The 27,993-nt window shown below is 39.2% G+C and overlaps 1 protein-coding gene across 2 annotated transcripts; it reads right to left on the bottom strand.

The window, feature by feature from the left end:
• Window positions 1–2: 2 nt before the first annotated feature.
• On the bottom strand, window positions 3–27,980 carry MRPL22 (mitochondrial ribosomal protein L22). 2 transcript variants are annotated; one of them, XM_035012941.1, is made up of 7 exons: window positions 27,922–27,980; window positions 27,782–27,824; window positions 20,566–20,701; window positions 13,468–13,533; window positions 12,556–12,633; window positions 7,107–7,176; window positions 3–299 (listed from the first exon to the last, which is right to left on the bottom strand). In XM_035012941.1, the coding sequence occupies exons 1-7, from the start codon at window positions 27,947–27,949 to the stop codon at window positions 88–90; spliced, it is 633 nt and encodes a 210-aa protein (XP_034868832.1). In that variant the 5' UTR covers window positions 27,950–27,980; the 3' UTR covers window positions 3–87. The 2 variants fall into 2 exon arrangements, with proteins under 2 accessions (XP_034868832.1, XP_034868841.1); XM_035012950.1 differs by lacking the exons at window positions 20,566–20,701; window positions 27,922–27,980.
• Between the last annotated feature and the right edge of the window lie 13 nt (window positions 27,981–27,993).

Raw genomic sequence — 27,993 nt, 5'->3', positions numbered from 1 at the left:
AATCATAAAAAGCATTTGTCTTTAATTTCTGTTTGTTTTTAAGAAATAAATGGCAAAATATATACACTGTGGCTTCTGAATCCCCTATCACAGAGTGTGAATAATGGTCCGGTTGCGGAGCTCCTGAATATACTCTTTGGCGTGGGTGACTGCCGTCTTCGGTGCCTCACGTGGAGGTGGGGGGCCTTCCACCAACTTCACAAAATAATGGCAAAAAACCTTCTCCATGATCCCAAAGCGACCTCTGCCATGGTATCGGATGCGTTTCAGGTACTGGCCTCGCCCTGAGGTCGACTCAGCTAGACAGGAAGACAAAGAGAGTTATAGGAAATGACTGCATCTGTAAGACTATAGCTCAAAAAAAATTTTTTTTTAATTAAAATTGAAAATAAAAAGACTATAGCTTGATCACCTGAGCAACTTCTGTCCTTTCCTCGACTAGATTCTAAAACTACATGAGTTCACTGGCTGGTAAGAGCAGATTTGTCTCAAAACAAGTGTCTCTTGAGTACTTATTAAGGACCAGCCTCTATTCTAGGTGTTGGAGAGAGAAGAGTGAACAAGACTAGCAAGGACCCTGCCTCCATGCAGTGTACATTCTAGAGGAGAGAGACAGAAAATAAACATGATCATTCCAATTAGTGACAAGTACAATGAATTAAACAGTGACGTGAGAGAGATTGATGGGGTGCTGGGGGCAACATCAGACTGGAGGGTGTCAACAGGCATCTCTGAGGAAGAGACATTCGATCCAAGACCAGAATGAATCATCCATGCAAATATACAGGGGCATGGTATTCCAGGCAGAGGGAAAATCAAGTGCAAAGACCAAAGGTGGGAATGTGCTTGGTTTGTTTTATTTTTTATTTAAAGTCAATTCAATTAACATAGTGTATTATTAGTTTCAGAGGTACAGTTTAGTGATTCATCATTTGCATATAACACCCAGTGCTCATTACTTCAAGTGCCCTCCTTAATGCCCATCACCCAGTTCCTCCTTCCCCCACCTACCTCCCCTCCAACAACCCTCAGTTTGTTCCCTATAGTTAAGAGTCTTTCATGGCTTGTCTCCCTCTCTTTTCGTCTTATTTTATTTTTCCTTCCCTTCCTCTATATTCATCTGTTTTGTTTCTTAAATTCCACATATGACTGAAATCATGTATTTGTCTTTCTCTGACTGACTTATTTTGCTTAGCACAATACCCTCTAGTTTCATCCATGTCGTTGCAAATGGTAAGATTTCATTTTTTTGATGGCTGAATAAAATGCCACTGTATATATACCACATTTTCTTTATCCATTTATCTGTTGATGGACATCTGAGCTCTTTCCATACTTTGACTACTGTCGACATTGCTGCTATAAACATTGGGGTGCAGGTGCCCCTTCAAATCCCTATTTCTGTATTCTTCAGATAAATCCCTAGTAGTTCAGTTGCTGGTTCATAGGGTAGTTCTAGCTTTAACTTTTTGAGGAACCTCCATACTGTTTTGCAGAGTGTATGCACCAGTTTGCATTCCCACCAGCAGTGTAAAAGGGTTACCCTTTCTCCACATCCTCGCCAACATCTGTTGTTTCCTGAGCTGTTAATTGTAGCCATTCTGACTGGCGTGCTGGCTTGTTTTAGGAACAGAAAAAACACCAGCCTGCTGAAACACAGTAAACAAAGCAAAGAGTGGTACAAACAAGGGAAGGAGATCAGTGGTGAAGGCAAGGTTACGGAGAGCCCTAAAGGCTGAGATAAAGAGTTTTTATTTCACTCCAACTGTGGTAAGAAGCCCCTGGAACCAAAGGTTCCCAAATGCTGGTCCTCTGGCTACATCAGACTAACCTACGGAACATATTTTAAATGCAGATGCTGAGGGCCCATCTCTGGAGATTCTAATTTACTGTATTTGGGGTGGGCCTTCGAAATTACATTCTGAACAAACACCAATACCCTTACCCCAGTAATTCTCATTTGTGGCCAATTTTAGGAACTCCCACATCACAACTGCTCCCTCATCTCCCCTCCCCAATTCTGCATGTCAACATCTGACCTTGTAAATTTAAAGAATTTTTTCAAATACTAGTTAAGAAGAAATCTGTTCACCAGTTTTCACCCACAGTAAATAAGAGGAGTAACCACCTTCTACTATTTTCTGAATTTAGTCAATTTCTCCTTTTTTTTTTTTTTTTTAAGATTTTATTTGTTTATTTGACAGAGAGAGCACAAGCACGGGGAGCAGCAGAGGGAGAGGGAGAAGCAGGCTCCTCACTAAGCAGGGAGCCCGACCTGGGGCTTGATCCCAGGACACTGGGATCATGACCTAAGCTGAAGGCAAACACTTAACCGACTGAGCCACCCAGGCGCCCCAGTCAGTTACTCCTTGAGTTAATTTAATAAGCCTTTTAATAAGCCAAAACCTACAGAAGACATATCAAATTAATCTACTTCAATACTCACCATTCTTATATTCTTACTGTGACATAACCTTATAAATACAGGGACTATGTCAAAGTATACACTTGACAACCCTCTAACTACAGTCCTCCATGAAATGGGTTTCAGCAGAAATATCCTAGCTTGGCCAGAGAGAAAGCTAAGGATGAAAGTGATTAAGGAAACTGCCTAGGGCCTCCGTGAGATAAGGAAAGAGCTACTGTCCTTATACCAACTTCATCACTGGGCGCTAAAGAAATGTGTTTGAGGATTTCCAAAGAGAAAGCCAAATTACACAAATCACTTTAGAATGAAGTACCACTAGTTCCTCTGGATCCACCTGTCAGGAGGAAACCTACAAATAAGCACAATGTCACTAGAAAAGTGTAGAAATCCTCTAAAAGGCATTTTACAAACATAATGGCTGCTTCTATCCAAAATTATGACTCTACTCAACTTGAGCAGCCATTTCCAAATACTCTGAGGAAAAGGAACACTACTCCAGTGAAAATAGCATCTGAACTAGCTAACTATGCAGTACTACATAACCTATCCAAGCACAATGATCAGCCTATCAGGGTCTGTGTTAACTACCATTTTCCATCTCCCCTAAATATGTAAGAGCAAACACCAATATCTGCTAATTGCCAGTCATGATTTCATCCTAAAGCCATAAAATACCATCTGCCTATCTTTAGTACATAATGCCACATTTTTTATGTCAGAACAAAAGCATCAATTCTTCTGAAACACCAGGATTCTTTAATACAACGTAATGGGAATATGCAACACAGCCACTGTGAGGTCTGAATGAAATTAGGACTTAGGAGTATAGATTCCAAATTGGTTTCTGGTCTCCCCTCCTCCAGTCTCTTTTACTAATTCTGTATGTTAGGGATTTTAACTGCTTTTATATAGAACCATTTCAATGAAAATGAAACAATAAATAGAAGCCTACTGTCCTGTGGCTCTGTTCTAATTGAAACATGAGTAGGGAGAGATCCAAAACCGTGCCATTCATTCACTCACCAAATATTTCTGAGTTCCTGCGGGGTGCTGGGCTCCATCCTGGGCTCCAGGGCTGCAACAGTGACCCAGATATCAAGGAACCCCTCTGTTTGCCCTATGCCCCACCCCTGGAGGCCCCAAGGCACAATTTCAAAACCATTGCTTTATAGTTAATAATCTTAAAACACTGCCTTAATAACATAAATCTCTCACCCCAAAACTTTCTGTGGTTCCTCTCCACTATCGTGTGAACCAAATTCCACAGCCCGCCATGCTCAGCCCTCTGGATCTAGGCCCAATCCACCTTTCAGTTTTATTTACTCAAGGTCAACCCTCTGCTTCCTTCAATTATTCTACTCACTGGACCACACAATTACTGCTCATTTCAACCTATGTGCCTTAGCTCACGTGGTTACTCCACTCTGAAAACTTTCTTTCTTCCTGGATACTCTTTGGATACCAAACCCCTATCTTCAAAAGCTAAATTCTTCTAGAAAATTACCATGACGTTTCTAACCAATACTGACCTCCTCTTGTCTACTACTATTTACCTATATTACTCTTTTTGGTCTCAAACCATATGCTATCCTGTATAAGTGTTCATGTTTCATCTATAAAAGTCACTTCCTCAACCAAACTTATATGTCTTTTGTATTGCCCCTAAAGTTCATGTTCAATAAGGAATAGAAATGATTTTGAAATACAACCTCTGCTAATTAATACCATTTTTTCAATATAGCTATCTGGTAAATTTGCTCAAATTCTAAAATAAGTTTCAAAGTTTTCCAAGTACATACAGTACTAATAACGTATATGGTTTGTTCCAACTCAGAAACACAATTTATGTATCCTTCCAAAGGACCACTACTGTCAAAGAACAAAACTATATGTGCTAAATGTTTTAAACTGCTTTAATAAGATATACCATCACCAAACTGTGTGGGCAGTATGCACGCGGAAGATACTCAAATACTTTCTGAGTCAGAGAAAAAACATTAAGACATCTCAAAAATGGGAACAGCCTAAAGATTATGCCCAAGATGATGCTCATCTAAAGATGATGCCCAACAGGTATCAAGAATATTTAAAATATTGTCAATATTTCCTATTTACTAGTATTTAGATAAATGTAAATCTTGACATTTTAAAATTGGAAACCCTCTTCCCCCTTCATCACTCTTAGCCCAGAAGACTGATTTACAAAGTCAGTCAATCACTTTCCCCAAAGTGAATCACTTTAGATGTCATGAATCACTAAGCAGTGACATTTTATTAGTCCATGGCCACTTGTTAAGGTCTATTCACAGTGCCATTAGTCATCACTCTAAGTTTGAAAAGGAAATAATTTTCAAAATCTGTGGTCATGCAACACCAGGTATTGGCTTTAGACTGATGACAGGCATTTGAAGGAATTACCATATAATGAGAACATATGCTACGAAAAAAGCACTTGCCTTAAAATGCCTATACTTACTTACGTCAAGAGACTGAGGAGCCATTGCTGGGCCGAAATCGTAGCCAACAAGTGACTAGTCTTTCAAAACTCTAAAAGACAATTATCTATGGAATGAAATGTCTAGGCCTTTTCCAAGAATACAATGAGAAAAATCAGTTTCCCGTATTTTATAGGTAAGAATCACTGGGATATTAATTAAACAAATAGCTCTCCAGGCCTCCCCTGAGGTTTCAGACCCAGTGGGTCTACAGTGGGTCCTGGGAATCTGTATTTTTTTTACTAAGAACCTCAGATGATTCTTATGAGGGAAGTTTGGCAAATCCAGGGACAAAAGGTCTGACATGTCATGGTAAGATACTTCATCTTCCTGAGGGTACTCCTCTCTTTTACCTTCATAAAAGAATTAGGCAGCAAAATACTTAGCAAATGAGTTTTTATAATCATAAGGCAAATCCAAATTTATCAGCCCTACTCAAGAGAAGAGATTTTTACACAAAACTGAATGAAAAAAGGGTGCAGGTCAGTAGAGATTTTTCAGCAGAAATGTGCATAAGGAGACCGATGAATTAAAGGCCCATTCATGTAGGATTGGTTAAGTTTATTTTTGCTTAATGGCAACACTGGACTTTGCTCTTTTGTTTGGGAAGATAAGATTAAGCTCCTCACCCTTTCTCACTTTACTAAAATTACTGAAAAGGATTTAAAAACAAATTCTATTTCATTTGTATCTGAATTCCATTACAAAGTTTTGTCTGTCAGAAGGCCATATTCCTATGAAAATGAATAAAATTAATTTAAATTGGATTTGATATCCAGTCATAAAGCAGGAAAGGTCACCAAGAGGTTTTAAGTAAATGGTCTTGCTCTTCATCCATTTCATCTCTTCCAATGATTCTGGGCCCTCCCTGCATTATTTATTCATGCTGCTCTCAGACGAAAAAGCTTATGAGTGAGTAACTATGATGGCCCTGCATCTTCTGAGATGCCATTTTGATCTCTCTCTGCATCTACGCATGTAGCAGAATATAATCAATTATACAAGATTCAGCTTTAAAATAAGATATTTCAATTGAAAATCATAACTCATTTGAATTTCAGGAGTAGGTGTGGTTGCCAGCACCAATTCCAGGTGAGCTGAGGTAGGTTTTAACTTAACCAGAATAAATATCTCCAGGAGGGTAGAAGTAATGTGACAAAGTAGAATTTAGATGATTTGTTTTTACTCTAATAGTTAAAAAATCATAAGGCACAACTAATTTCTCCCATAATGATTCGGCCTTTTTTCCTCTATTTGGGCAGTAGCAGTACCCCGTATCTTGAATTTAAAATATCTTCAGTTCTTCTTATACATAGGTTTGGCAGATTGAGAAAATTTTGCTTCGACATCAACATCTTTGTTAGATTACAAAATTGCTGAGGTTAGGAGTAATTGCTGCTGAAGTGAAAAGGAAAACAGCAACTCCACCCAGCACTCCACTTCACTGTGGTGTTGGGAGGGGGACAAGGGGGCTTTGTAATAAGCACTGATCTCTTTCTAGAAAAAGACCTGTATGAAGGTATGCGACAAAAAAATCCCTCACATTTGTATGGTGCATCATGCTTCCCAAAGCATTTTCACTTACATTAATTTAATTTGATATGGAACAAGCATAGAAAACCTGAGATAATGCTTCAGAATGTAAAAACAAAGGGAAACAAACACGTTTGGGTCATCTGAGCCTTGGCTTTTACAATTCAACAGATTTTCCATTCTGGTAATTGGAACGTTAAATTACGGGACACCTTTATGGATTAAGCACCTGGCTTGGCCCATTATAAATAAAGATTTTCTAAAGTCCACCTGTGATTCTTTATTTACCTCCTTCAGGCTGACAAAGAATTCATTTTTTAAAAAATCAGTTCTGTTCCTTCTCACTTTTATCATGATTAAAGGACCACTCCATGTACCATAATCTTGTACCCATTATTAAGTAATTATTGGCAATAGGTTTCATGATCCCACTCGTATTACAGAACAGGTAACAAGAAAGCAGTGAGGTTATTACCATTTATAACAGACTAACATTAGCATGCTGAAGGCAGAAGAATAAGCTATTACCAGCAATTTTCATTGGCAAACGCAGTCCTAAGTAGTTAAATATCAAAGACTATTGTTAGATAATGAACTCGGCATCACTATTGGAAGACATTTTCCAATGCTAAGAATATTAAACATCTTACCTATATATAAATTGGATCTGAATTCCACATTGTGGTCTCTCACTGCCATATCTTGTGCTTCTAAGAGAATCTTAAACAAAGAAAAGACAGGCATTGATATGGCTGACCCTGAACTAAAATGGAATTAAATTCCTCATTTCTTGTTGTTATCTCTATAATATGACTGCTAAACATGCCTCTGTTTTATAGCCAATTTTAAAAAGAGAATATTAAATGAACAGTACTAAGGAGAAGGGATACACTGAGCTCTCCTTCCTCAGATAAGAACTGCGAATGCAGGCAACACAGTCCATCCTGCTAAGTGTACGATGGAATGTATGAGTTGGAAAGGAGGAAACAGCAGTACTGGTAGCAGGTACCCTTGGTGATAAGCATTATGTCTTTGAGTCAGAGATTGTCAAAAAGTTCAAGAAGCTTAAGAGCTAACCCTTATTGAAAATTCTTCAACTTTGGATCCAAAATAACCATTAAACAACATCAAACAAGTAGAGAAAATCATACTTGAAAATTTTATGAATTATTAAATTTATACTCTGTAGATATTTTGAATTAAGTTAACCTGCTCCAGAACACATTTTTTAAAAATAACAAAAACCGTGGGGTGCCTGGGTGGCTCAGTCAGTTAGGCATTAACTCTTGATTTCGGCTCAGGTCATAATCTCAGGGTTGTGAGATTGAGCCCTCTGTCAGGCTCCGTGCTCAGCACAGAGTCTGCTTGGGATTCTCTTTCTCTCTTTCTCCCTCTGCCACTCCCCCTGCTCGCTCATGTATGCAAGCTCTCTAATAAATAAAAAGATAAATCTTTTAAAAAAAAATCAAAACCTAGATCTTTCACTCATTTAAAGATAAAGAATACAATACAAAACTGAGTACACAGGGAGCCTGGGTGGCTCAGTCGTTAAGCATCTGCCTTCGGCTCAGGTCATGATCCCAGGGTCCTGGGATCGAGCCCCGCATCAGGCTCCCTGCTTGGCCAGCAGCCTGTTCTCCCTCTCCCACTCCCCCTGCTTGTGTTCCCTCTCTCACTGTCTCTCTCTCTGTCAAAAATAAATAAAATCTTTAAAAAAAAACCCAAAAAACTGAGTACACAAAAGATACTTAGTCATTGTATTCTGAACTAAATTAAATATAGGCATTACAATGGAACCTCTTGAAATCTGAACCCATCAATCTCAACTGTTAAACTACTAAACTAAAAAATCTCGCTTTTCAGTGAGAACTAACTGAAATGGAGAAAATACTGCTGATATCCCCAGATGTCCTCAACCCAGCATTTTGAAAGAATACCATGTATCCACATTGAGGAAGGTAGGAAGTGCAGGGACGTGGTTTAGGGGAGAAATGGACTGCAGGTGCTGCAGAGGGGAGGGAGCCATCGTCGCAAATAAGGGTGAGAGAGGAGCACACAGGGGAATGCACAAGAACGTTTCCCCATAGCCAGTGGCTTGGAACACAAGAGGGGCTGAATTTAGTGAGTTCTTACAGACAGTGGGGCTTAAAGTCTGGAGTTTTAATGGTCATCAGGCTTGGCTGGGAAGAGACGCCAGAGGGTACTGTACTACTCCTGCAGAGAAGGCAGGCAAACAACCCAGGGGAAGACATCATGGAAATAGTGATCTGAAGAGCACCTAGGGCACACAGTGGGGAAATTATGCACTCTTCTCAGAGCACCTCCCTGAGAGGCAGTGATCACAGAGACCTCTAGGAACAAAGGAGCTGGGTAGTGGCATTCCCCCCCCCCCCCCCCCCCCCGCATAAACTCAGAGCCACCTGAGGGAAGCAGCTCAGCACCAACACTGACTGCCTAATTTGCTTCCACCAAACCCCAACCCCCTGTGCTCTGGTGGGACTGCCCCTCTCAGTCAAGGCTGGCTCAGACCCAGTGTGGCAGGCCCCTCCCCCAGAAGACCAGCACAAACCCCTGCCTACACCATGTCTCCTGACCAGAGAGTTTTGCAGGGCCTTAGTTCCAGTGGAGGTGGTGACAGGTCTCATTTCACAAGCAGACCAGAGCACATCTAGTTAAAATTTGCCACATTCAGGCCAGGGACCAAACACTGCCCACAACAGGCAAGGAGAGCCTCTGCAGATGACCCGAAGGATAGAACAGCCAGAACACAACAGCAGAACACACAAAGCACACACCAAAGACACTCCCTGAAGCACCAGGCCCTGGGCTTCATCTCTTCTTCATAAGGTCATTACTTTCAGAAACAGGAGACATAACTCACTTTTCTTTTTTTTTTTTTTTTAAAGATTTTATTTATTTATTTGAGAGAGAGAGAGAGAGAGAAACAGCATGAGAGGGGATAGGGTCAGAGGGAGAAGCAGGCTCCCCGCTGAGCCGGGAGACCGATGTGGGACTCAATCCCAGGACTCCGGGATCATGACCCGAGCCGAAGGCAGGCGCTTGACCAACTGAGCCACCCAGGCGCCCTATAACTCACTTTTCTAACACACAGAAGAAGCCAGAGACTTAGACAGAATGCCAAGATGGAGGAGTTTATTTCAAATGAAAGAACAAAATAAGGCCACGGCCAGAGATCTAAGTGAAACAGATATAAGTAACATGCCTGACAAAGAATTTAAACCAATGATCATAAGGACATTCATTGCACTTGAGAAAAGAATGGAAGACATCAGTGAGACCCTTAGCATAGAGATAAGAGTTAAAAAAAAAAGTGAGAGATGAAGAATGCAATAAAGGAGACTGGAAACAGGCTTGATGCAATGAATAGCAGGCTGGAAAAAGCAGAGAAATGAATTAGTGACCTAGAAGACAAAACAATGGAAAATAATGAACCTGAACAAAAGAGAAAAAGAAGAATTATGGAATCCGAGAACCAATTTAGGGAACTCAGTGACTCCAGCAAACATAATAACATTCATACTATAGGAGTCCCAGAAGAAGAGAGAGAAGAGGGGGAAGAAAATTTACTTCAAGAAACAATAGCAGAAAACCTCCCTAATCTGGGGAAGGAAACAGACATCCAGATCCAGGAGGCACAGAGAACTCCCATCAAAATCAACAAAAGAAGGCCAACACCAACACATATTTAATTAAATTTACAAAATACAGTGATAAAGAAAAAAAATCTCAAAAGCAGAGAGACAAAAGAAGTCCTTAACCTACAAGGGAAAACCCATAAGGCTAGCTGGAGATTTCTCAACAGAAACTTGGCAAGCCAGAAGGGAACTACGTGATCTATTCAATGTGCTGCATAAGAAAAATCTGTAGCCAAGAATACCCTATCCAGCAAGGCTATCATTCAGAAGAGGAGAGATAAAGAGTTTCCCAAACAAAAACTAAAGGAGTTCGTGACCACTAAACCAGCCCTGCAAGAAATATTAAAGGGGACTCTTTGAGTGCAAAGGAGAGATCAGAAGTGACAAAGACAAGAAAGGATCAGAGAAAATCTCCAGAAACATCAACAAAACAAGTAATAAAATGGCAGTAAATATATATCAATAATTACTTTAAAAGAATAAATTATTACTTTGAATGTAAATGGACTAAACACTCCAATCAAAGACATAGGGTGTCAGAATGGATAAAAAAAACAAGACCCATCTATATGCTGCCTACAAGAGACCCATTTTAATCTTAAAAATATCTGCAGTTGAAAGTGAGGAGTTGAGAAACATTTATTATACAAATGAATTCCAAAAGAAAGCCGGAGTAGCAATACTTAAATCAGACAAATTGGACTTTGAACAAAGACTGTAAAAACAGACAAAGAAGGGCATTATATAATCATAAAGGGGACAATCCAACAAGAAGATATAACAATTGTAAATATTTATGCACTGAACATGGGAGCACCCAAATACACAAAACAGTTACTAACAAACATAAAGGAGCTAATGGATAATAATACAACAATAGTAGGAGACTTTAACACCCCTCTTACACCAATGGACAGATCATTTAAACAGAAAATCAACAAGGGAACAACAGCTTTGAATGACACACTAGAACAAATAGACTTAACAGATATATTCAGAAGATTCCATCTTAAAGCAGCAGAATACACATTCTTTTCAAGTGCAAACGGAACATTCTCCAGAATGTATTATGGTCTAATATATATATGACCTAATATATTAGGTCACAAAACAGGTCTCAACAAATACAAAAAGATCGAAATCATACCATGCACCTTTTCTAAAGACTGTAACACTGTGAAACTAGAAGTCAACCACAAGAAAAAATTTGGAAAGACCACAAACACGTGGAGGTTAAACAACATGCTACTAAACAATGAATGGGTCAATCAGGAAATCAAAGAAGAAATTTAAAAAATACAGGGAAAGAAATGAAAATGAAAATACAACAGTCCAAAACCTTTGGGATGCAGCAAAAGCAGTCCTAAGAGAAAAGTACACAGCAATATAGGCCTACCTCAAGAAGCAGAAAAATCTCAAACAACCTAACCTACACTTAAAGGAGCTAGAAAAAGAACAACATACAATGACTAAAGCCAACAGAAGGAAGAAAATAATAAAGATCAGAGCAGAAATAAACGATATAGAAACTAAAAAAAAAAAAAAAAAATAGATCAAAGAAACCAGGAAATGGTTCTTTGAAAAAATTAATGATTGATAAAACTCAAAAAATACAAAACAAAACAAAACAAACCAACAAACATCATGTGCCTACAATGAGTCAGCACAAATACCATTAGCACATTTGTACATAGTGATTCAGCTACTTTCATAGCTGGAAGGGTCTTTAGAAATCATTTAATCCAATTCCACCCAGTTGACAAATAAGAAAAATGGAACCAGACAGGTTAAGTGTTTTGCCCATCATCAAAATAGAAACTGTCACAGAAAAGAGTAGACTCTAATAAGCCTCCTGAGTCCCAACAAGTGCTCTTTCCACCCAATTAGTTAAAATATCATAAGCTTAGGGCGCCTGGGTGGCTCAGTTGTTAAGCGTCTGCCTTCGGCTCAGGTCATGATCCCAGGGTCCTGGGATCCAGCCCCACATCGGGCTCCCTGCCCTGCGGGAAGCCTGCTTCTCCCTCTCCCACTCTCCCTGCTTGTGTTCCTTCTCTCGCTGTGTCTCTCTCTGTCAAATAAATAAATAAAATCTTAAAATAAAATAAAATAAAATATCATAAGCTCTCAGTTATGGAATTGACAAAAAAAAAACCCAAAAAACAATCTTCTAAAAAATCTATCAAATCCCAAATCACTAAAACAAAGATTTATCACATAGACAGTAAAAAATGAATAAATGTCTGGCGCAAATAAAAGCATGTCGAGAAAAAAAATAAACTTAAGGCATTCGACATTCCTAAGGTATAAGGACATTAATAAAACTGAGTGCCCTGAATCTGTATTATATGAATTATGCATTTACACCAGGGAATTCAGGATTTAGGCTAAGCTTACTAACACAGCAAGACAGCTATGCACTCCCTCCCCACAAATCTTAGTTTACCTCTTTAATTATTTGGGCTCCCTTTTTGTCACTGAATTCCAGTTGAGCCAAAGCCTGGTCAATGGACATTCCTCGTATCTAGAATTAAAGGGTAACAGACAAGAAAAGGTAAACAAATTAGTTTACAAAGTCAACGTTCCCTTTGCAATGAAAAGTAAAAGCCTTACATAATACAAACAAGTTCTAAAAATAGTTAACTAGTTATATGTCAATTACATCTCAATTGACATATAATTATATCTCAATTGACATATAGCTAGCTAGTTAATATAACGGGGGGGGCCGGATTTAAAAAAATTAAAAATAAAAATAGCTAACTAAATGTAGGCAGAGAAGAAGAAAACAAGTTTGAGAAGGATGCCACCCTCTTTAAGTCAAAATCAAACTTAAATATTTTAACCATAAAACCTAGATTATAAATGTTTTAGTAATATTGAGAGAGCAGACATAACAGAAATCACAGGGTGGCGAGCACCACACTAGGAGTGAAAGGCATCTTCTTCTGCAGGATAAGTATATTATATTTATCTGGGGCTTTGTCTTCTCTCATAGATAAATTTCATTCTCCCAGGAAAAATCTTATAAAGCAAGGGTTTTGAAATAGGTTGAATTAACTTTTAAGATAAATAAGCTTGCTTCCTGGATTCTTTCAGGGTATAGATTCCTGACGTCTTTGTTCTAAATATCTATGTATCCAACATGATTCAGTTTCTCAGAAGAAAAGTAAAAATTAAGCAAAATCACTCATCTCTGAGCAATCATTTGTGGATTACCTGTCAACTGTCTGAACATGTAATTATATTCCTCACTTTTTGGAGAAATCAGGACAAATTTTTTCGATTTTTCAAATCCTGGGGGGAAAGTCACAGCTTCTTTTCTTAAGTATTATATGGTAATGTCATTTTAGCTTACCAATTTTGCCAAATACCACATCTTATCTTTGCTGTATTTTATTTGCCTTCGACAATGGTAGATTTCCTTACAAATAGGGGAAAAAAAAAGTTAGCAAATTTATCAAAATAACAATAACATACACTGTCAATAAAACTTTAACTTTTTATGCCTAATGAAAATGCTGCCACAAGAAGTAAAAATGCTACGTTGTATTTTCCAAAGTCTCACTATATATATATTTTTTTAAGATTTTATTTATTTATTTGACAGAGAGAGAGATAGCTAGAGCAGGAACACAAGCAGGGGGAGTGGGAGAGGGAGAGGCAGGCTTCCTGCCGAGCAGGGAGCCCGATGCAGGACTCGATCCCAGGACCCCAGGATCATGACCTGAGCCGAAGGCAGACACTTAATGACTGAGCCACCCAAGCGCCCCAAGGTCTCACTATATTAAAAAGATCATTAAGGCAGTGATAGAAACTACAAAATGGCTACTTTGTGCCAAAATTTGCAACATTTCTATCCAGAGGAATAATAAAAGATCTAAATGAAAACATTTAGCTGGATAAAAGAACAAAAGAAAAGGTACAAGAAAAAAGTTTCCTCTCAGTGGGGAAAATAAGAGAATATGGTGAAAGAGACAAAATAACTGGTTTCACAGGACATTCTAGGTGTTTGGTCAAGAGCACAGGTCCTCAATCAGACTGCCTGGGTCTGAATTCTAATTCTACCATCTACTAGCTACAGAACCCAAGCTCTTTAACCTCTCTGCCTAAGTTTCCTCTTTTTTGAAATGAAGATAATAGTACCAACCACATAAAAATATAGTAAGAATTAAAGAAAATAATCTATGTAAAGAAAGCATTTTGCAGTGCCTAGCACCTGGTAAGATCCTAGTAAATGTCAGTTTTTATTATCTTCTATTTAGAGTAGTAAGTACATCCCATTTAATTTTTTTAATCTATCATCGATTATACAATTTACAGTTGACAAAGTACATTCCAAGCCCATTATTTCATTTGATCTAACTCTATGAGTTGGGAGAGAAAACACTTTATGATCCTTTTACAGGGGCGCCTGGGTGGCTCAGTTGGTTAAGCATCAGACTCTTGGTTTCAGCTCAGGTCATGATCTCAGGGTTGTGGGACGGAGCCCCGTGTTGTGCTCCACGCTTAGTGCAGAGTCTGAGATTCTCTCTCTTCCTGCCCCTCCCCGCCCCTGCCCCTCCCATGCCCCAGTCTCTCTCTCTCAAATAAATAAATACATCTTTAAAAAAAAAATCCTTTCGGGCACCTGGGTGGCTCAGTTGGTTAAGCGACTGCCTTCGGCTCAGGTCGTGATCCTGGAGTCCCTGGATCGAGTCCCGCATCGGGCTCCCTGCTCAGCGGGGAGCCTGCTTCTCCGTCTGACCCTCCCCTCTCTCATGTGCTCTCTCTCTCTCATTCTGTCTCAAATAAATAAATAAAATCTTTAAACAAAAAAATCCTTTCATTGAACATTATATCAAAAACTAATGATGTACTATATGTTGGCTAATTTAATTTAAATTTTAAAAAAATAATAATAATCCTTTCACAAAGTAAAAACCAGAAAAAAAAAATCAGAAAAATCAAATGACTTATCTAAGACCACAAAGTTTGTGAGAGACAAAGCTGGAAGTCAAAGTGCCATACAGGAAGTATATGAAGTGTCTAACACAATGTCTGGCAAGTGTAACTTTAAAGCTCCCCTATGACTATAAAACCCACGTTCCTTCCACTACTACACCTATATTGCCCCTTCAAAACAATCAGAAAACATTTGGGACACCTGGGTGGCTCAGTCATTAAACATCTGCCTTCAGCCCAGGTCATGATCCCGGAGTCCTGGGATCGAGCCCCGCATCGGGCTCCCTGCTCTGCGGGAAGCCTGCTTCTCCCTCTCCCACTCCCTCTGCTTGTGTTCCCTCTCTCGCTGTGTCTCTTTCTGTCAAATAAATAAAATCTTAAAAAAAAAAAAATTAGAAAACATTTGTCAACGCAAATAATAGCAAGGAGACCTCAGAACTTTCTAACATTCTGACTCCTGCTGGAAATTTTCAAATGCCTTAGAAACAGCAGAGTTTTCTCATGTGGCCATCTTTTATTTTATTTTATTTTTTTTAAAGATTTTATTTATTTATTTGAGACAGAGAGAATGAGAGACAGAGAGCATGAGAGGGAGGAGGGTCAGAGGGAGAAGCAGACTCCCTGCCGAGCAGGGAGCCCGATGCGGGACTCGATCCCGGGACTCCAGGATCATGACCTGAGCCGAAGGCAGTCGCTTAACCAACTGAGCCACCCAGGCGCCCAACGTGGCCATCTTTTAATATGTAGCAGATTTCATTTCAGTTGCAATAGAAGCTGACAGGCTGAAAACTGTAGCAATAGCCTAATTACGTTTTCAGCAATAAAGTGTTCAGGGGAGCACTGGAGAGGAAAGAACTGTCGTGACTGAAAATATTATCTGCAAAAATTAATACACTCAATAAAATCTTTTATACAGAAACCCTTCAATTCTTGGTTTCCCATGGTGGGCTATTTCCAAACCTGAACTATATATGATTATCTTCAAATTTTGTAAAAAAGATACTGTACTCCTGGCAGGAGCATGGGGGAAAAAGGAATCAAGTACTTACCAAAAAAAGAAGAAAGTTATTCAATCATGCTCTTTTAAAACAAAAAAGCTCAACATTTCCTTTAGGCAGGTGCAATGTCTAAAGGCATTTTCTAAAGATAAACCAGACAAACCGATCATAGCAAATAGATAAAGTGGCAAAGTTGGAGGACAGGAGGTCCAGTTAAATGTCACTATTAACCAAGCTATACAGTAAATTAGATAAAGTTAAGTTAGGATATAATGTGCAAAGTAGAAATTCAAATGAAGTAAAAGTAAGTCTAAATTATGAAATGTCTAAACCAGTAACTTTTAAAGAAACTAATTTATTTTAAAATGCATATAATAACTCAAATGATTAAAAAAAGTGTCACCTAATGACACTCAGTGTCATTAGTCAGTTAAGCATCCGACTCTTGATTTCGGCTCAGGTCATGATCTCCGGATCTTAAGACTGAGCACCACATGGGGCTCTGCGCTGGGCATGGAGCCTGCTTCAGATTCTCTCTCCCTCTCTCCCTGCCCCTTCCTCCCCCACCCTCCCCACCCCCACACTCTCTCTCTCTCTCAAAAAAACAGTGTCACCTAGTAAGAGTCCAAACTAGGGCCTTATGGGATCCATATAATGACTTATAAGTATGATTTATTATCAGTATGTCATTCCATAAATTAAAAACATGCCTTCTATTGAAAGGGTTGTTCAGTTTTGAAATAGTCTCACTATATTTTTAGTTTATTTAACATAGCTTTCTTCATAGATATTGCAAAAGTAAACCCAAGCCCAAATTAACAAGTGCTGACTATTACAAAGAAAGCCATTTAATTTCTCTCTGGCTCATTTTCTTCACCATGATGAAGCCACAGGTAAGATAAAGTCTACACGGGAATCTATATTGTTTGGAAATTGTTGCTAGCTAAATTAGGAAAATAGTCTTAAAGATAATAGGAGTGGCCTAAAACATGCCCAAATTGGTGACATTCATTTTAACTTACTGCTATAGGATTTACTCACTACTGATCCACTATTATTTTTTTTAAAGATTTTATTTATTTGAGAGAGACAGAACATAAGCAGGGAGAAGCAGGCCCCCCAACGAACAGGGAGCCTGATGCAGGTCTCAATCCTAGGACTCTGGGATCAAGACCTGAGCCAAAGGCAGATGCTTACCCGATTGAGCCACCCAGGCACCCCTGATTCACTATTATTTAACTGCATATTTCAATGCTGAAGATCAGAATGAGTTAGAATGGTAAATATTATCTGACCTCTTTTTATTTTTTTTCTAAGATTTTATTTATTCATTAGAGAGAGACAGAGAGGAAGAGAGAGAGAGCACAAATCAGGAGGGGCAGAGGGAAAGAATCTTTTTTTTTTAAGATTATTTATTTATTTATTTGACAGAGAGAGAGAGAGAGAGAGACACAAAAGAGAGAGGGAACACAAGCAGGGGGAGTGGGAGAGAGAGAAGCAGGCTTCCCGCTGAGCTGGGAGCTCAATGTGGGGCTCGATCCCAGGACCCTGGGATCATGACCTGAGCCGAAGGCAGATGCCTAACAACTGAGCCACCCAGGTGCCCCGAGGGAGAGAATCTTAAGCAGACTCCCCTCTGAGCGCAGAGCCCACCACCAGGCTCAATCTCACCACCCTGAGATCATGACCGGAGCCAAAAACAAGAGTTGGATATTTGAGCCACCCAGGCGCCTCTGTCTGACCCCTTTTTAAATTAGGGATAAAACTAATTTTTAAGATGTTTGCAGTTAGCAGACTGGCAAGTACAAGGTCACACTGTACATAATGGCAGCATAAGAACTATGTGGCTAGGTGTGCACACTATTCCATTATTAAGCTATGTATTTAATGAAGGGCATTAATATTTCAATCGTAACAGGTATAAATGATGCACCAATGTCAATTTACCAAGTACTAGTTGAAGTCAGAAAACATTAAAGCGTTTTCTAAAAGTCATAATTTATTCCCAAAAGGATTACTCACTCAAACAAAATCTGTAATCTACTGTTAACTACCTGAATTTTGCCGCTTGGGATATATCCTGAAGTGCATTTAGTTTAATATACAAAAAGACTAGTACTATAAAATATAAAATTTTGCTTTTAGATTCTGGACCTGACAAATGTTATGATTTCTTTCTCAATTAATACCTAAGTTCAAAGAACTCAAGTAAGAAGAAAGCTCATTAATAATAGGAAATATTTTATTTATATTTGTACAAATATGCAATTTTTCCTAAATTTTGGTTAATTATAAAATGGAGTCAATACTTAATAGCACAGATTCTGTCACAAATCTATTAAGTTCTGATGGCAAAATAAAATATGAAAGAAAGTTATTTGTTTAAACTATTAGCATCTCTTTTCCCCCTTATTCCCCAATGAGGTGGGAGCTCTTTAAATCAATAAATTAACTCCCCTAAATAGAAAAAAAGAAAACATAAAACTGTACTAACTCAGACCAATACTTACCAATTGAATCCTAATGAAAGGCAAGCTGTCAAATTCATATAAAAACTAAGCAAATGACATTACTGAGATGATATACATTATCCAGTAGCCTTAAGTCCCAAAGACCTTTAAAAGATGTTTTCTGAACTGAATGATTTATAATTAACACCACTGAATATATTAATAATAGTTATTAATTAATAATTAATTCTAAGCACCACAATTTATTTTCTTAAGTATCCAAATGTTTCCATCTTGTTTATGCTATCATTACTTGTTTAAGCTTTTTAACAGATACCTATGTATTCCACAGCAAATTCACATTAAGCTGGAAATTAGTCTTGTATCTCAGACTAGAGCACTCACAAGCAAGTTTGGAGAGGGTAAAAGAATTCCAAGCAGCTGAGGGGCGCCTGGGTGGCTCAGTTGGTTAAGCGGCTGCCTTCAGCTCAGGCCATGATCTCAGGGTCCTGGGATTGAGCCCCGCATCGGTCTCCCTGCTCAGCGGAAAGCCTGCTTCTCCCTTTCCCTCTGCCTGACACTCTGCCTACTTGTGCTCTCTAACTCTCTGTCAAATAAATAAATAAATCTCTTTAAAAAGCCAGTAGGCCCAAAGGAGTAATTTAAAAAAAAAGAATTCCAGGGCACCTGGGTGGCTTAGTTGGTTAAGCGACTCCCTTCGGCTCAGGTCATGATCCTGGAGTCCCCGGATCGAGTCCCGCATCGGGCTCCCTGCTCAGCAGGGAGTCTGCTTCTCCCTCTTCCACTCCCCCCCTCTTGTGCTCTCTCTCTCTCTCTCTCTCACTCTCTCTCTCAAATAAATAAATAAAATCTTTAAAAAAAAAAAAAAGAATTCCAAGCAGCTGAGATAAAACTCGGTATCTCTGAAAGGAATCCAATGAATGATTAAATTCAAACCTTAGTTCAAAGGTTTGTGAATTACAAACAGACAAAAATCACAAATAAGTGTGTCTCTGTTCAAATTTAAGACGTTGGAAAACCAAACATGATTTTTTTTTTTTAAAGATTTATTTATTTGAGATAGAGAGCAAGAGTAGGGGGCAGAGGGAGCTGCAGACTCCCCGCTGAGCAGGAAACATGATGCAGGGTTCAATCCCAGGACTCCGGGGTCATGACCTGAGCTGAAGGCAGGTGCTTAACCGAATGAGCCATCCAAGCACCCCCAAACATGATTTAAACACGGTCAATGGTTTAAGTCATCCTTGCCAACTGCTCATGCTCCACTACCAAGAATACATTAGCCAGCCTCTTAAGAGTCAAAAATCTGTCAGTATGGGGGCACCTGGGTGGCTTGGTCGTTGAGCGTCTGCCTTTGGCTCAGGTCATGATCCCAGTGTCCTGGGATCGAGCCCCATGTCGGGCTCCTTGCTCAGCGGGGAGCCTGCTTCTCTCTCTCCCCCTCCCCCTGCTTGTGTTCCCTCTCTCGCTGTCTCTCTCTCTTTCTCTGTCAAAAAAAAAAAAAAAAAAAAAAACCCACAAATTAAAAAAAAAAAAAAAAAGCTGTCAGTGTGTCTCAAGCTATTAGCTTAGTTTTTGAGTTAAGGTCCCCAAACAGAAGGTTAAGTCAAGGCAAACAAATATGTAAAACAAAGACAATCTTTTAAAACTACCAAGAAGATAAATCTAGAACATCCTCTGTTACAGTCTAATGATCACACAAATTGTGGAATACTTTTTCCCTTTCTTCACATGGAACAATAAATCAATGCTAGCCACATAAAAGTAACAGCGCTTTATCAAAATTAAGAGATAATTTCTTTTTTTAAAAAAAGATTTTATTTATTTTAGAGAGAGGGCATGCGCTCAAGGGGGAGAAGCAGAGGGGAAGGGGTACAGGAGGAGGGAGAAAGAATCTGAAGCAGACTCTGCACCAAGCTCAGAGCCCAATGCAGGACTCAATCCCACAACCATGAGATCATGACCTGAGCCGAAACCAAGAGCTGGACTCTCAACCAACTGAGCCACCCAGGTGCCCCAAGAGATTATTTCTACCCACAAACTTACTGCTGGTCTCCGAGGTTCTCCAGGCAATTGTGGAGGATAAACAATTTTATTCTTCTTTTCCCATCTTCGAGAAATGTCCAGAGACCCACTTGTGTGGATATGTGATTGGGGTAAAACATTATGAGATGAAAGAAGCCTGTAAAACAAAAGACACTTAGAATCTTTTCCAGAGCTTACGAATCTCCTGAATCACATCAGCTCCATTGTGAGCAAAACTCTTTAAGGATCACAAGTGGAAACAGTCTAGATGTTAATTAACAGAGAACAATTTTACATAAAATACCATAGAGAGCTAGTTCACTGAAAGCTAGGAGTAAAACGTTGATAACCAGCGTTATGTCAAATAATAAATAGATATTACCTCAAGATCTCTTGCTCTGACTGACCAAAAAAAGTATTGACTCTTTAATATAAGCCAGCTCAGGGCGCCTGGGTGGCTCAGTTGGTTAAGCGACTGCCTTCGGCTCAGGTCATGATCCTGGAGTCCCGGGATCGAGTCCCGCATCGGGCTCCCTACTCGGCAGGGAGCCTGCTTCTCCCTCTGACCCTCCCCCCTCTCATGTGCTCTCTGTCTCTCTCATTCTCTCTGTCTCAAATAAATAAATAAAATCTTTAAAAATATATATATATATATAAGCCAGCTCAGTCCTAAAACAGAGTTAAAGAAGATAAAATGGATCCCTGACCTAACCTGTGGAATTCCTCAATTTTGTGGAGTAGGCAGGACAAATCACAATATTTTGTAATCCTTAAGAAATTAAAAGATAAAGCTGGCATTACATGCCTCCTGAGGAAAGAAATCACTACCCACCATCCATGAAGTAGTCTTTCTGCAAAAAACAAACCTGAATTAATGGAGCTTCTAGATTCAATACAGGAAATAGAGAGACAGGAGAACATGTTAAACAATATGAGGGGGATGCACTCAGCAAAATCCAAGCTGTACAAATTCTACAAGACAAACAGGCCACTTTCTTCAACAAATAAATTACAAGGGGAAAAAGAAAGCTGAATAAAGAACCAACTGATTAAGAGACTTCAAAGAAATATCAATTAATTCCAATGTGTTGATTAAAATTTTAAAAGTACAACAGTTATTTAACCATTGCAAATTTGAACATTAACTGGATATTTGATACTTTTTAGTGAGATATATAGTGAAATATTTATGAATTAAATAATATGGTGTCTGGGATTTGTTTCAAAATATGATGGGAGAGAGTAGGGACCATAGATAAAATAAGATTGGCCATGAGTTGAAGCTGGGTGATAAGTTCATGAGGGTTCATCATATTATCTACTTTTGTATGTCTGGGTATATCCAAAAAACACACAAACTTGGTGTTTCCCTGCTGTGCAGAATATAGAGTCTAAATTCCTAGGAAGACACAGAAGGCCTTTTATAATCTAACCCCAACAGCCATCTTGGCTCATTCACCTTATGGCCTGGCCACACAAACATTCCTTGTTCTCTGAACAAACCACATACTTTCATATCTTTATACTTTTGATTATATTGTTTTTTCCTCAATCGTCATCTCCTGAATGAAATGCTTATCCTGTTTTAAGCTCCAGCTCAATTGTCACCTCAATGCAAGGCATCACCTGATCCCTTCTCCCAGACAACCATTCTCCCCACTATCTTCGTATTCTGTTCTTACCAGCCATGCAGCAGCGAGTTGGAACTATGGTACTCTAAGGTGGCTGTATAAGAATGAGTTCCTGTAGTAAATGTGCACTTGAGCATTGTGAAGGCAAGTATACCATCCTCTGTAATCTAGCACTAAGGACAGTATCTGGCACATGGAGGGGCGCCTGGGTGGCTCAGTCGGTTAAGTGTCTGCCTTCGGCTCGGGTCATGATCCCAGGGTCCTGGGATCGAGCCCCACATCGGGCTCCCTGCTCAGCGGGAAGCCTGCTTCTCCCTCTCCCACTCCCCCTGCTTGTGTTCCCTCTCTCGCTGTGTCTCTCTGTCAAATAGATAAATAAAATCTTTAAAAAAAAAAAATCTGGCACATGGATACTGAGTATTTAACCCAGACTTAAATATTCAAAGTTGTTGTAAATTGGCAGATTTTCACACAGTTTATGCAACTGGATAATACACTTAGCAAGGCCTTTGTTTTTAGTTTTTAAACCATTCAGACTAAAGAATTTCTTTTTTAAGATTTATTTATTTAAGAGGGAGAATGCAAGCAAGCATGAGCAGGGGGAGGGGCAGAGGGAGAGAGAGAGAATCCTGAAGCAAATACCCCACTGAGCGGGCAGCAGTGCCACCCAGGCTCCCCCAGGCTAAAGAATTTTAAAAATCTATTCTCCTACTGGCTCATTTCTACTACTCTATCTCAAGTTCACCATTTTACATCCTGATATTAAGATCAGTACCATCAAAATACTTGACAAAAACTTTGCCATCCACATTTAGGTTCCACTATTTTAACTGAAAAGCACAAGACTAGGATACATGATGTTAGAGGGCAGAATTTCCTAAAAAAACAACAACAACAACAACTATAAGCCATGGGATGAGAGCAGAGACTGTGGAGTCAAGTAAACCTGAGTCTAAATCTTAACTCTAATATGAGGTAAATGACCTTGAGGAAGTCACATAACTTTCCAGAGCTCAGTTTTCTCATTGGTTAATGGAATAAAAACCATAATTACCTCATAGGCTTCTTAAGGAACTCAAATAAGATACTTTAAGTAAAATACTTAACCTGACACTTAAAAGGGCTCAATAAAATTGATGTTATTACTTCTAGAATGATAAGAATAATACCCACTTTATTCTGTCAAGTGGTGGGTAAATAATTAATGTACCACACCCTAGAGTTCCTAGCACATGATAAACATTGATGGCTAGTACTAACTTTAAATCAGGCCCTCTGAACAGTTCATCTCTCCTGTTCTCCAAAAAACTGAACACTATGAACTGTAAACTTTATATTACACAATTTCAAAACTTCTTTTCATGTTTCTAATCATGATCATTTGCTTCTATGCTGCTGTAATTCAGGGGTACACTAAGTTTATCAATTCTCTGGGCCTCCAGTTTTTTATGAAAAGAGGAATTGAGTACATTATCTCTAGGGGCTCTCTGAACCTTAATTCTATCTTGAATCTCATTGTTGACACAGGATTACAGAAACACAAATCCCTTGGCGTCTATTTAATTCTTCAATGAAACCACTGTTACACCAACCAGTCTGAAAGAATGCTTGAGGGTGAGGCCTGTGCCTTCTGTATCCATCATACCTAGCACCGTGTCTTTTTTTTTTTTTTAAAGATTTTATTCATTTATTTGACAGAGAGAGGCACAGTGAGAGATGGAACACAAGCAGGGGGAGTGGGAGAGGGAGAATCAGGCTTCCCACTGAGCAGGGAGCCCGATGCGGGGCTGGATCCCAGGACCCTGGGATCATGACCTGAGCCAAAGGCAGACGCTTAACAACTGAGCCACCCAGGCACCCTAGCACAGTGTCTTATACTCAAATCAATACACATTCAATGAATTAAATATGGTGCTTAATAAATTAATCATTAATAAATTAATTATGAATAAATAATGACAAAGATGTCTGAATACCTACAATACTTTCAGGGCTCAAATGGCTCATAAAATGAATTATCAAGCAAATACTAAACAACTGTAATCAAATTAAATTAAAATATTATTCCAAACAGAGCACTTAATTCAGGAATGTATTAAATCAAAAGTACTTATACGCCCTCTCTTGGTCAACTGTTGGAATAACACCGAATTAAAGCAGAAAATTAAGCAATCATAAAGTAAATTGAAAATCTTTAATTCAAAACTTAACTACATAATTTGAAACTTACAACTTTTGAGACCTTTTTATGTAAGAAATACTGTGAAGACTCACTAGAGAAAAGGAAGTCAAGAAAAGGAAATTAGTGGAATTAACAAATGAGAACCTGAGTTACTGCTGGAATCCATTTCCTTCTGTAAAATTTTTTTCCAACAAATATTAAAATTTAAGTCTGCCTAGCACTCTAGTTCACTGTTAGCATTCTAAAGAATCAAAACTAGTTAAAACCTTTAAAAAAAAATGAAAGGCATTCAGGATCAACTTTTATCATTTTGAAAGTCAAGTATCATTACTGATATTTATTATATCCTTTCATTTATTGGGAAGCTCAAGTCCTTTTAGCTTCACTAGACCTCTGTACAGTGGATGAAGGAAGGTAGGCCTGAACCAACTCTCTAAAGTGCTTGTACACATAACAGATATACAGGTGCCCACATTATGGTGAGACTGCCAGAGTCCAAACGGAAAGTAGGTGGTATACTGAAACTAGCATACGAACGTCATTACTCCTGTTACTCTCGTGTCTTCCATCTACCGCTGCTTAAGGATTCAGTTTAAGTATCACTTTTCAAATTCTTCCCATAGTCATTAGACATTGAAAAGTAAATTTACAAAGTAAATTTTAGGATTAAGAATTCAGATAAACAGTACGAGAGTTTCTAAAGTCACAATTTAAGGGGCGCCCAGGTGGCTCAGTCGCTTAAGCGTCTGCTTTCGGCTCAGGTCATGATCCCAGGGTCCTGGGATCCAGTCCCACAGCAGGCATCCTGCTCAGCAGGGAGTCTGCTTCTTCGTCTGCCTGCCCTAACCCCAGCTCGTACTTGCATGCTCTCTCTGTCTCAAATAAATAAAATCTTTAAAAAAAAAAGACACAATTTGAGAAATAATACTTCCTACTTATTGCTCAAAGTTCACTTTGCGCTTTAGTACAAGGTATACCCAAATCCCAAGTGAAGATAATACTGGCCTCTGGCTCAACATGAGAATATCATGTTGTTATATGCATCAAGGTAAAAAATTCTTTGTTCCCAATTTACTTCTGTTACATTAAGTTAATCCCACACTTGAGACTGAATAAAAGAACATCCTCCATCTTGCCTCAATTAGAATCTAACAAAAATGACAACCAAAAATGTCTCCAGACATTGCCAAATGTCTCAGGAGGCTGGAGGTAATGGGTGGGGGCAAAACTGCCCCTAGTTGAAAGTCACTATTAGCTAAAGTGACAGAAAAAAAGGGGGTGGGGGGGCAAGAGCTTTTGCAGACTAAGGAGCATGACTTCTCTGTTCCAAAAGGTTCTTGCTATCAGTGTCATACACATGTGGATAGTTAATAAGCCAGATTTTCGGGGAGCCTGGGTGGCTCAGTCAGTGAAGTGTGTGACTCTTGATTTCAGCTCAGGTCATGATCTCAGGGTCCTGGGATAGAGCCCCACCTCAGGCTCCGTGCTCCATGGGCAGTCTGCTTGGGATTCACTCTCCCTCTCCCTCTGCCTCTGCCCCTCCCACCCCTCTCTAAAATAAATAAATAAATCCAAAAAAAAAAGAAAAAGAAAAAGAAAAAGTCCAGAATAAGGATTCATAAAATTATATAACTTCAGGACTAAAAAGAGCCTTAGGCATTATCCAGCAAAATCCTGTATTACATAGATGAAAAGACTGAAGACAAACTGCTTAAGTTGCTTGCTCAGAGCTTCCAAGTATAAGTCAGTGCAGGACAATTTAAGTCAACAAACATTAACAAAATATTCACTTTGTGCAAGACCCTAACTTGGAACTATAAAGAGAAGTAAGAACTGTCCCTACCTATGCAGGGTATATAAGCTAGTAAAGAGCACAGACACATAACATGAAGCCACTGTTTGAGACACACATGCTAAAAGGAGAGATTAATTTCTTTCCTTTTCAGTGAGATCTGAGAAATCTAAATAAGAAACATTTGAACAGGGACGCCTGGGTGGCTCAGTCGGTTAAGCGTCTGCCTTCGGCTCAGGTCATGATCCCAGGGTCCTGGGATCGAGTCCCGCATCAGGCTCCCTGCTCTGCGGGGAGCCTGCTTCTCCCTCTGCCTCTGCCTCTCTCTCTCTGTCTCTCATGAATAAATAAATAAAATCTTTAAAAAAAAAAGAAAAGAAACATTTGAACAGGGTTTAAATAATTAGAACTCATATTATAGACAGGAAGTGAAGGCACAGTATGAAAGCCAAGAAGCAAATAAATGACAGCATATTCAGATGAAGTAAGTAAATTAGCATAGCTAGGATGGAATAGTAAGAGATAATCTAAAAAAAAAGCAAAGTATAGACAAATCCTAAGGGGCAGTGCCTCCTATTTTCTTCTTTAGCCCACCTCTTCGGTCCTTTGACTGAAGAACTGGAAACAGAGCTAAATATAATGGGAACTCAGTAATAATTTATAATGATAAAAACAGTAATGGCAGCTAGAATCTAGGGTGGGACTGTTATACGCCATGCACTATACTAAACACTTCATATGCATTACCTCATTTAATCCTCATAAAAATACTATGACATAGGTACTAATATTACTCTCCTAGCATACATAAATACTAAAACTTAGAAAAGATAAATAACTTTTCCAAAATCATACAGTTTAAAAAGGGGATTCACACCCAACTCGTCTGTCTCCGAAGCCTATAAACTAAACCAAAATAAATTCCAACAAATGTGCAGATCAGACAATTTACACTCAGATTATCGATCTCCAAATATCAACAGCTGTACTGCAGAAGAGGGGAAGAGGGACAAGGAGAAGGTGGCAGAGAAAGGCTCCTTGACAGTCCTGACTTAACTGCATTCCCTAACCTTAAAAAAACCCATTTGTCCTGAGGTCTAAGAATGCTCTGGAGAATACAGTATAAAGCTTTAGAACTTCCAATGATTAGGGAGCCTTAGGAAAGTTATTTTACTTTGGGGAGCTTCAATTTCCTTGTCTGAAAAATGGGTGTAGCAATACGTACACTATGCAAGTTGTTATGAGAATGTGATAACGCATATAAAGCGTTTAACACAATGCTAGACACGTTGTAAAGCGCGGTTATCTACAATACAGTCCCTGCTCAGATAACCAAGTAACCAGAGAGGTAACTAGAAAACTCGGACGCTCCCAACACGGTTGGGAGAGTGTAACCATGTTCAGAGATTATTAGAAAAGAGATTTACAATGTCCCCTAACAGGTTATCCTGATTCCCTCAGAGCTATGTAATACGGCGGCGGAAAGATGGAGTGACCAAGCAGAGACTGGCTGTCTCGTTCGCTTCCACAGCCCCAGAGCCTAAATGCTGAGGGTGGCAGACAGGCCCTCAGTAATTGACAAACCGGGAAGGAGGCCTTGAGCCCTCTGCAACTCCGAGGCGAAAGACTTACCCTAAGGCCAGCTTCCCCCTCAGATTCTGTATCCTTAATGCACCTGAAACATTAACACAAGCGGTCAATTCAGACTCCCACCTCCACTCCCTTCTACCACGCCTAAACCACTAAGAAATCCCTACCCTACTCATTCGTACCCATACGTTCCAGTATTGCCGCCGCCATCTTTCTCCCTCCCTCTACGGAAGCCTCCGAGTTCATGCACTGTG

This window comes from Mirounga leonina, unplaced genomic scaffold (assembly GCF_011800145.1).
Source record: "Mirounga leonina isolate KUSES-001 unplaced genomic scaffold, KU_Mleo_1.0 Mir_104, whole genome shotgun sequence".
Taxonomy (NCBI): domain Eukaryota; kingdom Metazoa; phylum Chordata; class Mammalia; order Carnivora; family Phocidae; genus Mirounga; species Mirounga leonina.
The sequence above is the reverse complement of the archived record's forward strand: the minus strand, read 5'-3'. Positions and strand labels throughout refer to the sequence as shown.